The sequence below is a fragment of the Cydia pomonella genome, chromosome 2, assembly GCF_033807575.1.
Source record: "Cydia pomonella isolate Wapato2018A chromosome 2, ilCydPomo1, whole genome shotgun sequence".
NCBI classification, from domain to species: domain Eukaryota; kingdom Metazoa; phylum Arthropoda; class Insecta; order Lepidoptera; family Tortricidae; genus Cydia; species Cydia pomonella.
This window is the reverse complement of record NC_084704.1, coordinates 12,974,785-12,988,434: the sequence shown is the minus strand read 5'-3', so window position 1 is coordinate 12,988,434 and position 13,650 is coordinate 12,974,785. Positions and strand designations below refer to the sequence as shown.

At 35.8% G+C, this 13,650-nt stretch overlaps 1 protein-coding gene across 4 annotated transcripts in view; it reads left to right on the top strand.

Moving 5' to 3' along the window:
• LOC133534426 (LIM domain only protein 7) overlaps positions 1-13,650 on the top strand; it is a 204,097-nt gene that overhangs the window by 153,640 nt on the left and 36,807 nt on the right. For all 4 annotated transcript variants that reach the window (XM_061873533.1, XM_061873531.1, XM_061873534.1 and 1 more), the window contains one exon: positions 2,387-2,526. In XM_061873533.1, coding sequence (XP_061729517.1) covers positions 2,387-2,526 — 140 coding nt within the window. The remainder of the gene's footprint in view (positions 1-2,386; positions 2,527-13,650) is intronic.

Sequence of the window (13,650 nt, the reverse complement as noted above, 5' to 3'; positions counted from 1 at the left end):
TTTTTTAGGGTTCCGTAGCCAAATGGCAAAAAACGGAACCCTTATAGATTCGTCATGTCCGTCTGTCTGTCCGATTCTGTCACAGCCGCTTCTTCCGAAACTATAAGAGCTGTACTGTTCAAACTTAGTAAGTGGATGTATTCTATGAACCGCATTAAGATTTTCACACAAAAATAGAAAAAAAAAAACAATAAATTTTGGGGATTCCCCAATACTTAGAACTGAAACTCAAAAAATCTTTTTTCATCAAACCCATACGTGTGGGGTATCTATGGATAGGTCTTCAAAAATGATATTGAGGTTTCTAACATCATTTTTTTCTAAAATGAATAGTTTGCGCGAGAGACACTACCAAAGTGGTAAAATGTGTTTCCAAAGTGGTAAAATGTTGAACGAGATCTAGTAAGTAGTTTTTTTTAATACGTCATAAAGGAACCCTTCATGGGCGAGTCCGACTCGCACTTGGCCGCTTTTTTATATAGGAAGGTATCTTGTAAAGTTTAGAAACGATTTTTTTTTATTGAATACTTTAACTTTTTTTTTTATACTACGTCGGTGGCAAACAAGCATACGGCCTGCCTGATGGTAAGCAGTCTCCGTAGCCTATGTACACCTGCAACTCCAGAGGAGTTACATGCGCGTTGCCGACCCTAACCCCACCCCCCTCGTTGAGCTCTGGCAACCTTACTCACCGGCAGGAACACAACACTATGTGTAGGGTCAAGTGTTATTTGGCTGCGGTTTTCTGTAAGGTGGAGGTACTTCCCCAGTTGGGCTCTGCTCTAGATCTGGAATGACATCTGCTGTGCTGTGCCCTACCACACAAGGCGAGATGACATTCACATTGCCCATACCTCTCTTTTGGACGTAGTTTAAGGACATACCCGGGTCCAAAAACTTAGGTCGTTTATAGCATTAGAAAAAAAGGTAAGCGATCTTGCGTGTATTTTTATCAAATCACTTTTGAGAAAAGTGTTGCAGCAAATTGTAACAATTATAAATCATATACGATTATTTCCATTCTTTTGCTTTCATAAAAGTAATACAAACTAATTTTTTTTTAAAGCGTTTCTCTATAATTATCAATAAAAAGACACGTCAGGATGGTTTACCTTATTTATAGCTTAACTCATACTTACACACAGTCAGCATATCAAATGTATATTTTGATCACACGCCGAAAGTGGATCACTTATTATCACGTTCAAGATTTGAATCAATCCCTTAAAAACCTTGGAAGTACAGAAGTGATACATGATTCACTTTCGGGACGTGATTCAAATGAAATTTGTATAATTTTTAATAAAGTTCCAACCACGACCACGTCACATAATAGATACTATTGATAATGCAAACACCGAACAAACGAAATATTTACAATTTACAAAAGCTTTGGTTTTTCGGAGGTGGTGTTTATGTGTAACCTTTTGATTAATCGTGACTAAACCAGAAAATCGCTGCCTCCCATGCTATGCCCCGCCCTGAACCGAATGCAACGCGTGCAGCAACGTCCTTGCGCGGCTGGAAGCCAATCAGTCCTAAATGCCGCATTCCTTTCCTACCCTCACGCTCACCACACTAGAGCTGCGGCCGACATATTGCATACGTAATGGCGCAAAACGACAACAAAGTAGTGGTAGGAACTCGAGTCTTTTGAGTCTTAATTTGAAGAACTTGACTCGTTTTTACGCAACTCGATGCTTAAATAACTTCCGAGTTTTTTTAGTCCTGAGTCGAGTCCTTTTAACCGCAACATAAGTAAAAGTACTCGAGCTTTCGGATAGACTTCGCAAAAAAATGTTGGTTAAGCATTAAGTTGAGTCTTAAAGCAGATGACTTAAAGGACTTGAGTCTTGACCAACACTATAACAAAGTATGTGTGTCTGTTGATATGCTCTCACACGTTGTAAGATCGTAAAGACGGTTAGTTTGCACATTCGTAAAATCGATGTCCACTTTATTACAGCTTGAATATCTGTTACTGTATAAGTATTTACCTAGCAGTAAAATGGTGTCAAACATATCCACTCATTACTAGTGGGCTTTTATATCTATAGAAACATTTTATTAGCAAATGAAACTTGAGGGAGGCTTTATTTTAATATCCCACAAACGTATATGTATACGTATCTATACTCCAAGCCTTCTTAGAAGAAAGTACCTAAGCCAATTTCTAAGTTAGTTTTACTTATAGTTATGTTACGACTATCCAGTAGGGTAAATGTTCTGAGCTATCAAGCTACTTTCAACAGTATCGGTGACATCTTGCCTAACCCCAAAATCCAAGATCTTTTCTCAAAATCACTAGAAAAGTTAACTGTAATTATATATTGGTTTAATAAATTTAGTGCAAATCTTATAACATATATTTTTACTTTACCCGCAGAATCTGGACAACTGGAAATCTTCGCGGCGGAAGCGAGTAGAACATATCATAGAGCGGTGCGTGGAAGTGAGACGGATGGAGAACGAGCCCAGCCAGCCGCGGGCCAAGTCCAAAACATTCAACGAAATGCTGGAAGAACGGTAAGTTTATATTGATGTTATCTAGAGCAAGGGAAGTGTCAAACACGATTCCATTTAATAAAAAAAAATAACGGGTCACATATATTTATTTATGCTGCAACCATAATAAACGAAACCTACCTATTTCTCTTCTACTCGTAGTCTAGGGCACAATGATCTGAATAAAGAATGGAAACTCCTGCTTTCGATGTTTGAAAACTAATAATTCTATTGATTGTCGGTAATATATAATGAAAAGCTCGCTCGGCTGCAAATATTTAAATAACACTTATAAAAGACGACGCTACCAAAAAAGCAAAGGATCAAACTAAAAGGTCAAAATAAATCCAAACGAGTTTTCAATCCATAACAGAGATACCGTTTGTCATATTAATTAATACCTACTTACTTATAGTACTTATCTTAGTTACTCATATGAATTCCGTGATTGTTGACAACCTTGACAATGTGAAGTTATGATCTCAGCTACCTATATTTCTTCCCTCCGTGGACAAAAGGTACTAACTAAAGCCAATTTCTCACTTATATATACCCTTGTCTCATAGAGGAAATATAACTCCACTCCTTAAAGATACAGATCAGCATTCTTATTGCCTTCATATTAAAGTTCATTGTGGAAAACTGAAGGTACTTGTATTCGAGTGTTCGCGATGACGGATCTACACGGACATGCAGGAATGCTATGACACGCCTTTACGCGACATTTAGCGGTCTGTGCATTCAAAATACTTAAACCATGCAGTTTAGATATAATAAATAATCTACATGAAATGTTGAGAAGGCCGCTCGTGGGCGCATCTACCTACTGCTTGTAGTATTTGAAACCTGATTGTTGCTATTATCTATTAATTATTCATACAATAATGGATAATATTAAAGATAATCTATTATATAATGAAGAACCTGCCTCACAATTCGCGTCTCATGACAATTGTATTAACCCATATACGAATATAATACAGTTTCATTACATGGTTCCGTTATTTTGTGGTGTTTATGAGATGGTCCGCTATACAACAATCACTTTAAGCAACAAATTTTACCACTAAACGTGCACTTAATACGTCTGTCGTTAAGGAGCCGCTCTAGTTTTCAACAGTTATTCCTAAAAGAAAATTAAGATGAAGATAGTTTATTTTCCAAGTAGGCATACATATTACAATGCATTTATAAACGTGAAATAAAGCTACGAACCCTACACCTCTGACCTGAGATTTAAATCCCTCCTAAATTGTAGGAGGGTATACCAATATGGGACCGGCAAGAAACTAAAATGCTCGAGTTACAAACAAAATATATGACTAGGTAAGCCTGAAGATTTTCCTCGATTTCATAAAGATTCATAATCATTACTGGGAAATATTCAAACATACTCGTAAAACAAAACGGATCGGTCGCAATCTTCGAATAGTAAAACAGGAACATTTAAAAAATTAAAATGTAAGATCCTAACTCAAGTACGACTCTACTTAGAGAGTTCGAAATGGTATTTTTTTTGTAATGTTGTATCCATTTCGGTCTACTTGAAGTTATTATATCGGCCGGCATCGGCACACATCACGGTGCAAGTCCTGGCAGTCTTAGTAAGTAGATTATTCGTTAATCCGTTTAGCTACATACGCTCTACATTGATTCGTTCTAATCGTACCATAGCAGGTTGCTCATTGGCCGTATGGTATATATCCATATTTTTCAAAACATTACTACTCTATTATTTATAATTTAAAGTAATAAAGCTACTTACTAACAATTAAGTACTAGATACATTCTGATATATCACATTACTCAATTCAAACATGATAGACGACCGAAGGGATCCCTATTAGACTAATTGGGTAATCGAATATATCATTTTTGATTTATGAAGCTGGTAATTTATTCGATTAAGCCACCGGTTTTTATTATAAGACGATCTTACTCTTACAACCTCGTATATTGTAAAATTGTAAATGCAACCTTATCTTAATCAAAATGAAGTTTACATTTCAAAACATAGCAAATATGTTAGATTTAATCAGTCAAAATACTTATTATGATGAAAGGAATTGACATTCCGAAGAATCGCGTTATGAAAATCGACACTGCAATTATGCTTGTGTATATGATATTGTTATGTGTTTATAAAGAATGCTTCCGCGGCTAAAGTGGAACGTTATTGACAAATAACTTAAAGTGAAGTGCCAATGAATACAGTATATGTACGGAAGTAAGGTGTAAGACAAATGGTAACTATCACATGCTAGCCCTCGAAAGATTGTCATAAATTATGTGGATGTTGCTTAACGCATACCTATTAGTGTGAGGTCCAATGGCGTGACCTGTTATTATAGTTGAACGATGAAACGAACGCAGCGCTGTCCGTTTATAAAAAAGGATTTTCGCGAAAAAGACAACTATGCAATGCAGTGCTACAATGTTCTACATTTGTTCTATAGTGTCAGGGTTTCACACTCAAGAGCAATGAAAAATTACTATACGAAGTGGCCCGTTTTCATCGCTCCAAAGTGTAATTTTAATTATCTATTGTTTTGATACCAGTCTGATAAATACGGGTCTGTCGTCACTTCACATAAGTGTAATCAAAATAATTTTCATTGTTCATTATAGGTATTGTAACTTCGCAAAACAAATCTGTAACAATGATCGCAATCCAAGTTATTTGCAGCCTTCGAAGAAATCGATTTGCCACGCTAGTCTGTGAGGCTTCTCTCACATATCGGTTATAATTGACTTACCTAATGTGTAAGATAATTAGATTTGGCTTTTGCGTCATTGAGAAACGTGACGGTGGAAACCTTTAATCAGTTTTGACATTTGCTTATGATACGAAATTAGGCGGTTTGTAATAGCCATTGCATAGCTCTGGCAATTTAATGTGCGACAAATTGAACAGATCATATCATTGCGTATTAAACCAGCGAACGAAAAAAACATGGAAGACTAACGTCAAACAAAATATCAGCGTAAAACCGGCCCACTATTAAAACACGCAGTACTCATAAAGGACCAATTGCAACTCGTCAAAGTTTAGGTCTTGTTTTCTTCGACGAAACTTTGTTTGACCATGATTAGTCAATTGAACCCACCCAAACTACGATTGGTGTGTTATAAAATAAGGCGCTGTGATTGGCTGCAGCGTTTTGACACTTGAAAATACATGACAATGGAAACCAACTCTAAGTAGACGGTTTCATGCAATATAGAACGTTTTAAATGCAATATTTTTGTATGACTTTTTATTATTTTATTTTAAAGTGTATTAATATGCAGGCTTATTATTTGTTCGTACGTCGCACGTTTTTAAAGGCCTCCGAACCAATTAATACATTGTATCGTTCATCTTATAGGGCACCTGTGAGGTTTAGTTATGTGGCACAGAAATATGTCTGATCGAAATCAAAGAGCATATAATCACTACTATGTTCTAATAGAAATTAATGTAAATTTGATAGGTCAAAATCGGAAACAAACAGCTGATATTTGGGATTTTTAAAAATATTTGAATTACAGAATTTTTCATCCTATCAAGATGAAAATCGATATCTGAGGATCCGAGAGGACCTTTATAACGAATTTTAGGTCAAACATAAAAAAAACACCCGCCATCTTGGATTTCTGCATTTTTCCGCTGATCAAGATGAAAATCAATAAATGGATCCGAGCGGCCCTTCATTATGATTCTGAGGTCATATTTGGTAAAAGCGCCCTCCATCTTGAATTTCTCCATCTTTGCTCAAACCAAGATAAAAATCGATATCTGAGGATCGAAGAGGACCTTTAGAGAGAGAATCTTAGGTCAAAAATGAAAAAAAACGCTCAACATCTTGGATTTCTGCATTTTTGCTCTGTTCAAGGTGATTTTTATCATAATAAAAGCAAACACAGATAAATTCAAAATATCGGGCGTTTTTGCGAAATTTGAACTCGGAATCATAATGAAGGGCCGCTCGGATCGTTAGATATCGATTTTCATCTCGATCAGAGCCAAAATGCAGACATCCAAGATGGCGGACATTTTTTTTTTTCATGTTTTACCTCATATCCATAATAAAGGTCTTTTCGGATCCTCGGGTATCGATTTTCATCATGATAAGAGTAAAAATGGAGATTTACAAAATGTCGCTGTCGGGCTTTTTTACCCATTCTGGCCTCGGAATCATGATTTTGGCCCACTCGGATCCTCAGATATTGATTTTCATTATGATCAGAGAAAAAATGCAGAAATCCAAGATGGCGGGCGTTCGTTCGTTCGTCAGTTTGTATGGGAAAATATTATTTTCCTACTCCTCTACTGTTATCTGTCACTTATACATTCATTAACACGAATATGAGAATATACGTAAAAGGTTTCGAGAAAAGTCTATATTGTCTATTCCTCATAACAGCACTTGTACTTTAAAATCGCTATAACGTTACTGCGAATAATGGCTACCAATCTAACCAAATCAAAACTAATACAGTTTCAAACTAAGTGCATTGCTGCCATCTTTCAAAATATTCATTTGATTGCATAGTAGAAACAATTGCTTCATAAGTCAGAAACACGCATATGTGACACCCGTAATATAGCAACACACCCATAGACTACGAAGACCGCTTAGCGTTGCTTGTTAGCCTCCATAGGCTACTGTGGCTAAAATCGAGAAAAAAAAACTGTCCAAAAATTTAATTTTGCAAAGAGCAAGAACCAGGGCCTCATGAGTTACGAGAAGGTGTCGCTGACCGGCCCTGAAGGTATGCTCGCGTATCTTAGCTAATATATGTATACATACTTTTGCTTTGTTTACCTGAAATAAGATTTTTTTTGTTGACTCGTAGGAAAAGTATTGTATGCAACGTTGTATAAGTAGGTCAAAAAATGCTCGTGGCGTATTCCTTTACAATGTTGGCCTACGCCTTCGGCTCCGGCTCACATTGTAACTCACGCCACTCGCCTTTTTTTACCCTTCTTATAGAACTATTGCATAAAATACTATATTGTTTTTACTATTTTCCTCGCATTCTTTCCATATTTTTTCACTGTTCAAACCGTCCCTGGACCTAGATATATTCCAATACCAAAATTAGCCAAATCATTCCAGCTGTCCGCGAATTTAACGATAAGTTATAAATAGTAAAAATGTACACAAAAAAGCGCCTCCTACAACGACGATTCGTATTTACATCATGAATTTAAATTATTAAAACAGCAAACTGAACAAATTAAAAATGAAAGTTTCTTATTATCAACGATTGTTTAAAATGCATAACATCATCCCCATATAAAACCAAGAGAAATCAAAATAATATGATCGTAGCTAAACTATACGTGAAAGGTAATCCCATATTTTTTCCAGTGTTTGTTGGAACGACTAGCACATCATTTATCCGCACAATAAGGCATATATTTCTTGTATTAAAGATATAATTTGAATACTTCTTACTACGACTATGACAACGGGCCGCCATTTGCGAACTAAATAGCTCCCCGGCACAAAGTTGACAGTTGACTCCCCGCCTGCTTCGGCACAATGTGTGTAGGGTCATTTTGCAGAGCTAATTCGTCATCTATGTTTATTATCAATCGCTGTATTAAACTAAAACTTAAATCAGGCTACATGATCCATTCTGCCTACTATTACTGTGCAATTAAAGGGACGATTACAGAAAAGTCCACGGAAATTGGTAACGGTAAACTTGAATTGTTACGCCAAATTTTCAGATTTAAAAGGTATTACAAAGGTATACAATTCTTCAACGTAATTAAAATTTTCTACTTATTTAAGTTTACGTCATACACTTACTAATTATACGTATACCAGAGTATACGCATAGTTAGTAAGTGTATAACTCATTTAATGTTAGAACAAAACCAGAAAATCATGCCTAAAATGCTGTCAACGCGGTTCACTCAGCCACAGAAGTGTCCGTTTCAAAAGAAACCGACTTTCCTCTAGGGGGCGCCGCGGTGTGAGTTACACGTTGCGCATGGTCGCTAAGCATTGAGTTACATGTCCAGGCGCAGTGTCTGGTCATACTGGTGTACTCGGTGCGGTCCTACGTACATATTGGGAAAATCAAAAAGTGCAAAATATTTATCCAATTACAATAATGTATCTATGTTCATTTACGACGTTCCTATTCCAATGTTAACCTCTTAAGGATGACTCACGTTAGACCAAGCCGGGTCCGGGCCGGAGCTTTTGGCACTTCGTTTTCTATGGAAAGCATCATGTAATCCCCGGTCATCTGTCATAGAAAAGTAAGCGCCGGTAGCTCCGGCCCGGTCTAACGTGAGACATCCTTTATTACGTCTGTACAAATAAAAGTGACTAGGTATAGCAATTCCAATATTACATTTTTACCTAAATTTAGTAAATCTACAAAAACGAATTTTACTAAGCGAAATCAAATAAGGCACCATATATATTCTACCAAACTTACAATATCTGGTCATAACCATCAAACAAATGCTGAACAATAAACCTATATTAAAACAAACCCAGTAGGTTACGATTCGTAACTATGTCAAAACAGTGGAAACTACATTACAAAATTACACTAATTACTACACGCGTAAGAAATCTTGTACATTTTAATAATTAATATACATTTAATTAAAACAATCATACTAAACTTTCGGAACGACATAATAATTGTTATGTCATATCCTGATGTCCGTTAAAAATGAGCAAAACAATTAACTAGCCACTTAACAAGTTCTAAAAACAAAACGAAGAAACGATTTATCTATTATGGCTTTAGTTAATCTTATCGTCTTATCTGCGACTGTATCTTAAAGTAAATATAGCTAAATATTGCGATACTTACAGTACCTTGTAGCTTTGTTATTTTTATTACTTTTACTGCTGTCTTACCGCTATTTCTTAATAATCGGTATACCGATTACAACTGTAGGCATCGCTCGTTGCGAAGTTAGTAGATATCAGTACTGTTATTACTGCTTCACGACTAATCATTATAATCCAAACAATAAAAATAATTCAATTTAATCAGTAATGAGTTATTTTCTATTAAGTTTACTTGATTTTATTGACGTTTAACTTCCTTTGAAGAAAAAAAATCATGGAAACTATTCGCTTTAATTCGGCTTATAATTGAAAAATTACGTTTTCCTATAAAATAATGAGATATTTAAAAACAGCTTTTGAAATAAGGGTCATATTCAATTTTGAAAAATAGACGGGAGATGGTTTAACAAATACAACAAAACTTATTGTTGTATCAGTAAATGACGACCGGTCTGGCCTAGTGGGTAGTAAGTAGTAACCTCTTGCCTATGGAGCCGTTGGTGCCGGGTTCGAATCCCGGGAAGGCATTTATTTGTGTGGTGAACACAGATATTTGTTTCCAAATCATGGATGTTTTTCTATGTATATGTATTTATCTATATAGTATATCGTCGCCTAGTACCCATAGTACAAGCTTTGCTTATAGTTTGTGGCTAGGTTGATCTATGTAAGATTGTCCCCCAATATTTATTTATTTATTTACAAATGTTTTCAGTGGGCCTAACATGTTCGTGCTTTTATAGTCTGGTATAGAGACCGTCAATACTTTCTATACAGTATATAAATGCGAGAGCGAGAGTGACGCATACTTCGGTAAAGGATAAAGTTGCAACCGTAATATACACTAGGTTTTTGATACTAATACAATACGACTTTTTATATTAAAGGAAAAAAATGAAAAGTTACGCTTCCATTCGCTTTTTTCCTTTGATATAAAATTTGGATTATCACTCGCAGACGTATCTGCTGGTTAAAAAATTGGTTTAAATACAAAACGATTCCGAATACCGCTGCGCCGTTGCCGCAACAACAAGTGTTTGTCGATAATACTCGTTGTGACACAACCGATAGTTGCCGATAGTTAATCTGACAGTCTGATCACACACCATCTGATAAACTGTCACTCGTTGACATTATAATAAGAGTTGCTTAACCTGTCCCCAAAAAGTTGAATTATCTTTCTTGATGTTCTATTTAATGTGGCAGATGTGCAGGTGATGTGTTAGCAGAAACCTCCGCTTTGATCTCACTTTTGACATTCATTATAGTCAGTGGTATACATAGTTTAAAAAGTTAAATATTTACATCTCCCTCTCGGAATCGTTTCGTGGTTTATTTGACAAAATTGTCAACATTTTTAACTACTTACAGTATTTTCTTTTTAGTAGAAGTTTATGATGATGACAGTGTCCGAATTTAATGTATTTTATCCCCTTATTCACCAAATATACTAACTTCATACAGAACTCTTTTAAAATCTGTATTTTTCTACCACACCGAATTGTCAAAAGGACGGATCGGGACAAACGATTATCAACGATTTCTTAGAGTTGACAAATGTTTACGAATAACAACATTGGGTATTTGTTTTTAGACTTAATTAACCAGACAATCAGGGTTCTGGCAGTTTCTACTTTTGGTCAGCTTGAATTAATATATAAAAATGTCATGATGTCATAGTGAACGGGTCATACAAAGATTTCAAAAGCCACATCTCCATACACGTTACATCACATCCGTTTTATTCTCATTTCGTCGAAACACACATACACACTCGTACATGCATACGGACGTATACAAACGATTACAATGCAATGCGGTTCGGAGAGGCATTCTCAAACATCCTGTATTTGTTTCCTAAATAACAGCAATATTAGAAATGCAACCAAGCGGGAAATATAGAGTTCATTCTTGATGTATATGTAATATATGTATACAGTGACTGCCTTCCCCTGAGTAATAGGGACCCGCAAAGTCCCTTTGATACTCCTGGAAATAACCATAAAGATGGTAATGGTATTGATAAAATATACTGAATTTCACTTGCTGCACATTGGCAACCTTTACTTATTTATTGCAGCAGTTTAAATGATCTTATTATTACCATAATGCTTAGTTTGAGCCAACAACGATTAACCCGATTCTCTGAACAATACGCGACAATGGAGGTATCATTTCACACGAGAAATGATGGCGTATCATTTTCATTTGATGAGATAATGCTTTCGCAATGATACGTTCGAAGCTAAAAAGTACTAAGCGGCTTTTGCAGTGCGGTATTCCTTATTTATTTTAGGCATATTGTTATTTTATGTTTATTAACCTGATTATATTCGTACTCGTATCTAAAGTACAACCACTGAATATGAATTTTTTTTCACCGTTTTGATTAATTTATTTATGTAAAAAAACAGCCACTACAAGTTATGCTAATGCTAATTTCTATATCGTCTACAATATGTGTGGCCCACAGCGCTTACCACTAATTAGTATAAATAATATTAATTCAGACTTAAACTAATCACCGCCAGTCTTAAGGACTCCCGGTAGTCCCGGTGTCAACAACAACATAGAATGGTTGGTTGTATATTAGGAAGGTACATGGTACATGAAATATAGTGTAAGAAACTAGAAGACGTGCCTAGTTTATAGGGCGTGTTAAAACATCAATAATACGTTTTTTATAAACACTTAAAATACAACTACGACCAAAAATGTCTATGTGATTACGGGTATTATTAATATATATATGTGCCTTGAGAGGCTAATCTGATGAGTTCCTAAAATACTCGTCTGCGGGTTTAGTATCAATTTACCAAACCCACGTCACTTTAAGAAGTCTGGCTTAGAATTAACTCCGTTGCATCAGGCTCAGCTCAGCCAAATACGTACCTTATTGCAGACATTACAATTATAGCAAGCCTCTTAGAGCGATAGGGTGACCACACTGCAGCAGTTAGAAAGTGACGAATTTTTACCCGACAGCGCGTTGCCAAGGAAGGTATATATACCTATAGGTATAAGAACGCCATTTTCTGAAAAAGAAAAAATAAAATCGACGTTTTATGTCTATATAATTTTACAGGAATTGAAAAATTATTTTTGGCTTTATTTCATTATTTTTCAGTTAGAATAACCATTTAGAATAGATAACCGTTAAAAGTTGGTTACCAACAATTATCACTTTATTACGCTGTCGGGTTTTCTTTATTTTATAATTCGCTTGTGTCCATATTGGTAACCTTTTATTTTCTTGTATATGTAGTATAAGGTTAGTTAACCCAGTTTTCTATGAAATATAGAGACAACAAACTGGTGACTCTCACGGGTTCGTCAACCTTTCTTTTATAGCGCAACAAAGTGTCAATGACAAACAGACTTTGTTTTCTGCCGCTCGAACAAATTTGAACACATCTGACCGCTACCACGGAACTGTATCCCGTCACACTATCTCTGATAACGTCTTTGTTTGTGGACAAATGCGCCGTGCGTGACGAAGGCGATAGAACAAAAAAAAACAACTAAGTACTACAAACGCACTGTGATATCCTGGATTCGTACACTGGTAGATAAAGGCAAAAATCCAGAGATCCATCCGTCGATTTGAAAAAAAAAATCTCTTTTATTGCTTCGTCGTCGTCGTTGTGTAAATAGCAGGTTTAAATTGCTAATAGTAAAAAAACGGCTAAGACACACAACAGCTAACAGTTAAGGTAAATCGTTAACTTTGACACCCACCCGCTATCTCCAGTCACCCGTGAACAAAATGGATGTAACAGCGTCGAAATATCGGGAGCTCAAATACAATATAAAAGGTAATCACGGTCCATATCCCGGCCGATTTAAATCCAGGTTTAAATCTCTATTAGTTCGATATTATGTTTTCACACGTTCTGTCATAAAACTAAGTACTTAGCCCTCCCTTAGAGATTGTCCGCGCCGCTTGGCTGGCCACCCTACCTACCACAACTGGGTCGAGATATCGTTTTATTTCGTTTATTACGTAACTCCGTACTCGCCTTACGGTACTGAGGTTGAAGCTCTACTATGCGTGAATTAGGAGTGATGAATGAATGTATAATTACTTCTAACATACTATGCAATGTATGGTATATACTAATACCGATAGTCTCGCGCTAACGATATACTTGAGAAATGAAATAGTGTTTTTTTTTCTCTCAGTTATGCTCTTTTATTTGCTATTACTTACACAATGCGCATTTCAATTACGATGATTATCAATGTTCAAATTTTGAAGCAATTCGTGTTCGAATACTTATGTTTCGCGGAGTTTAGTAAGAGTTATCCGTAATTACGCTCAAGTTTTATTTTC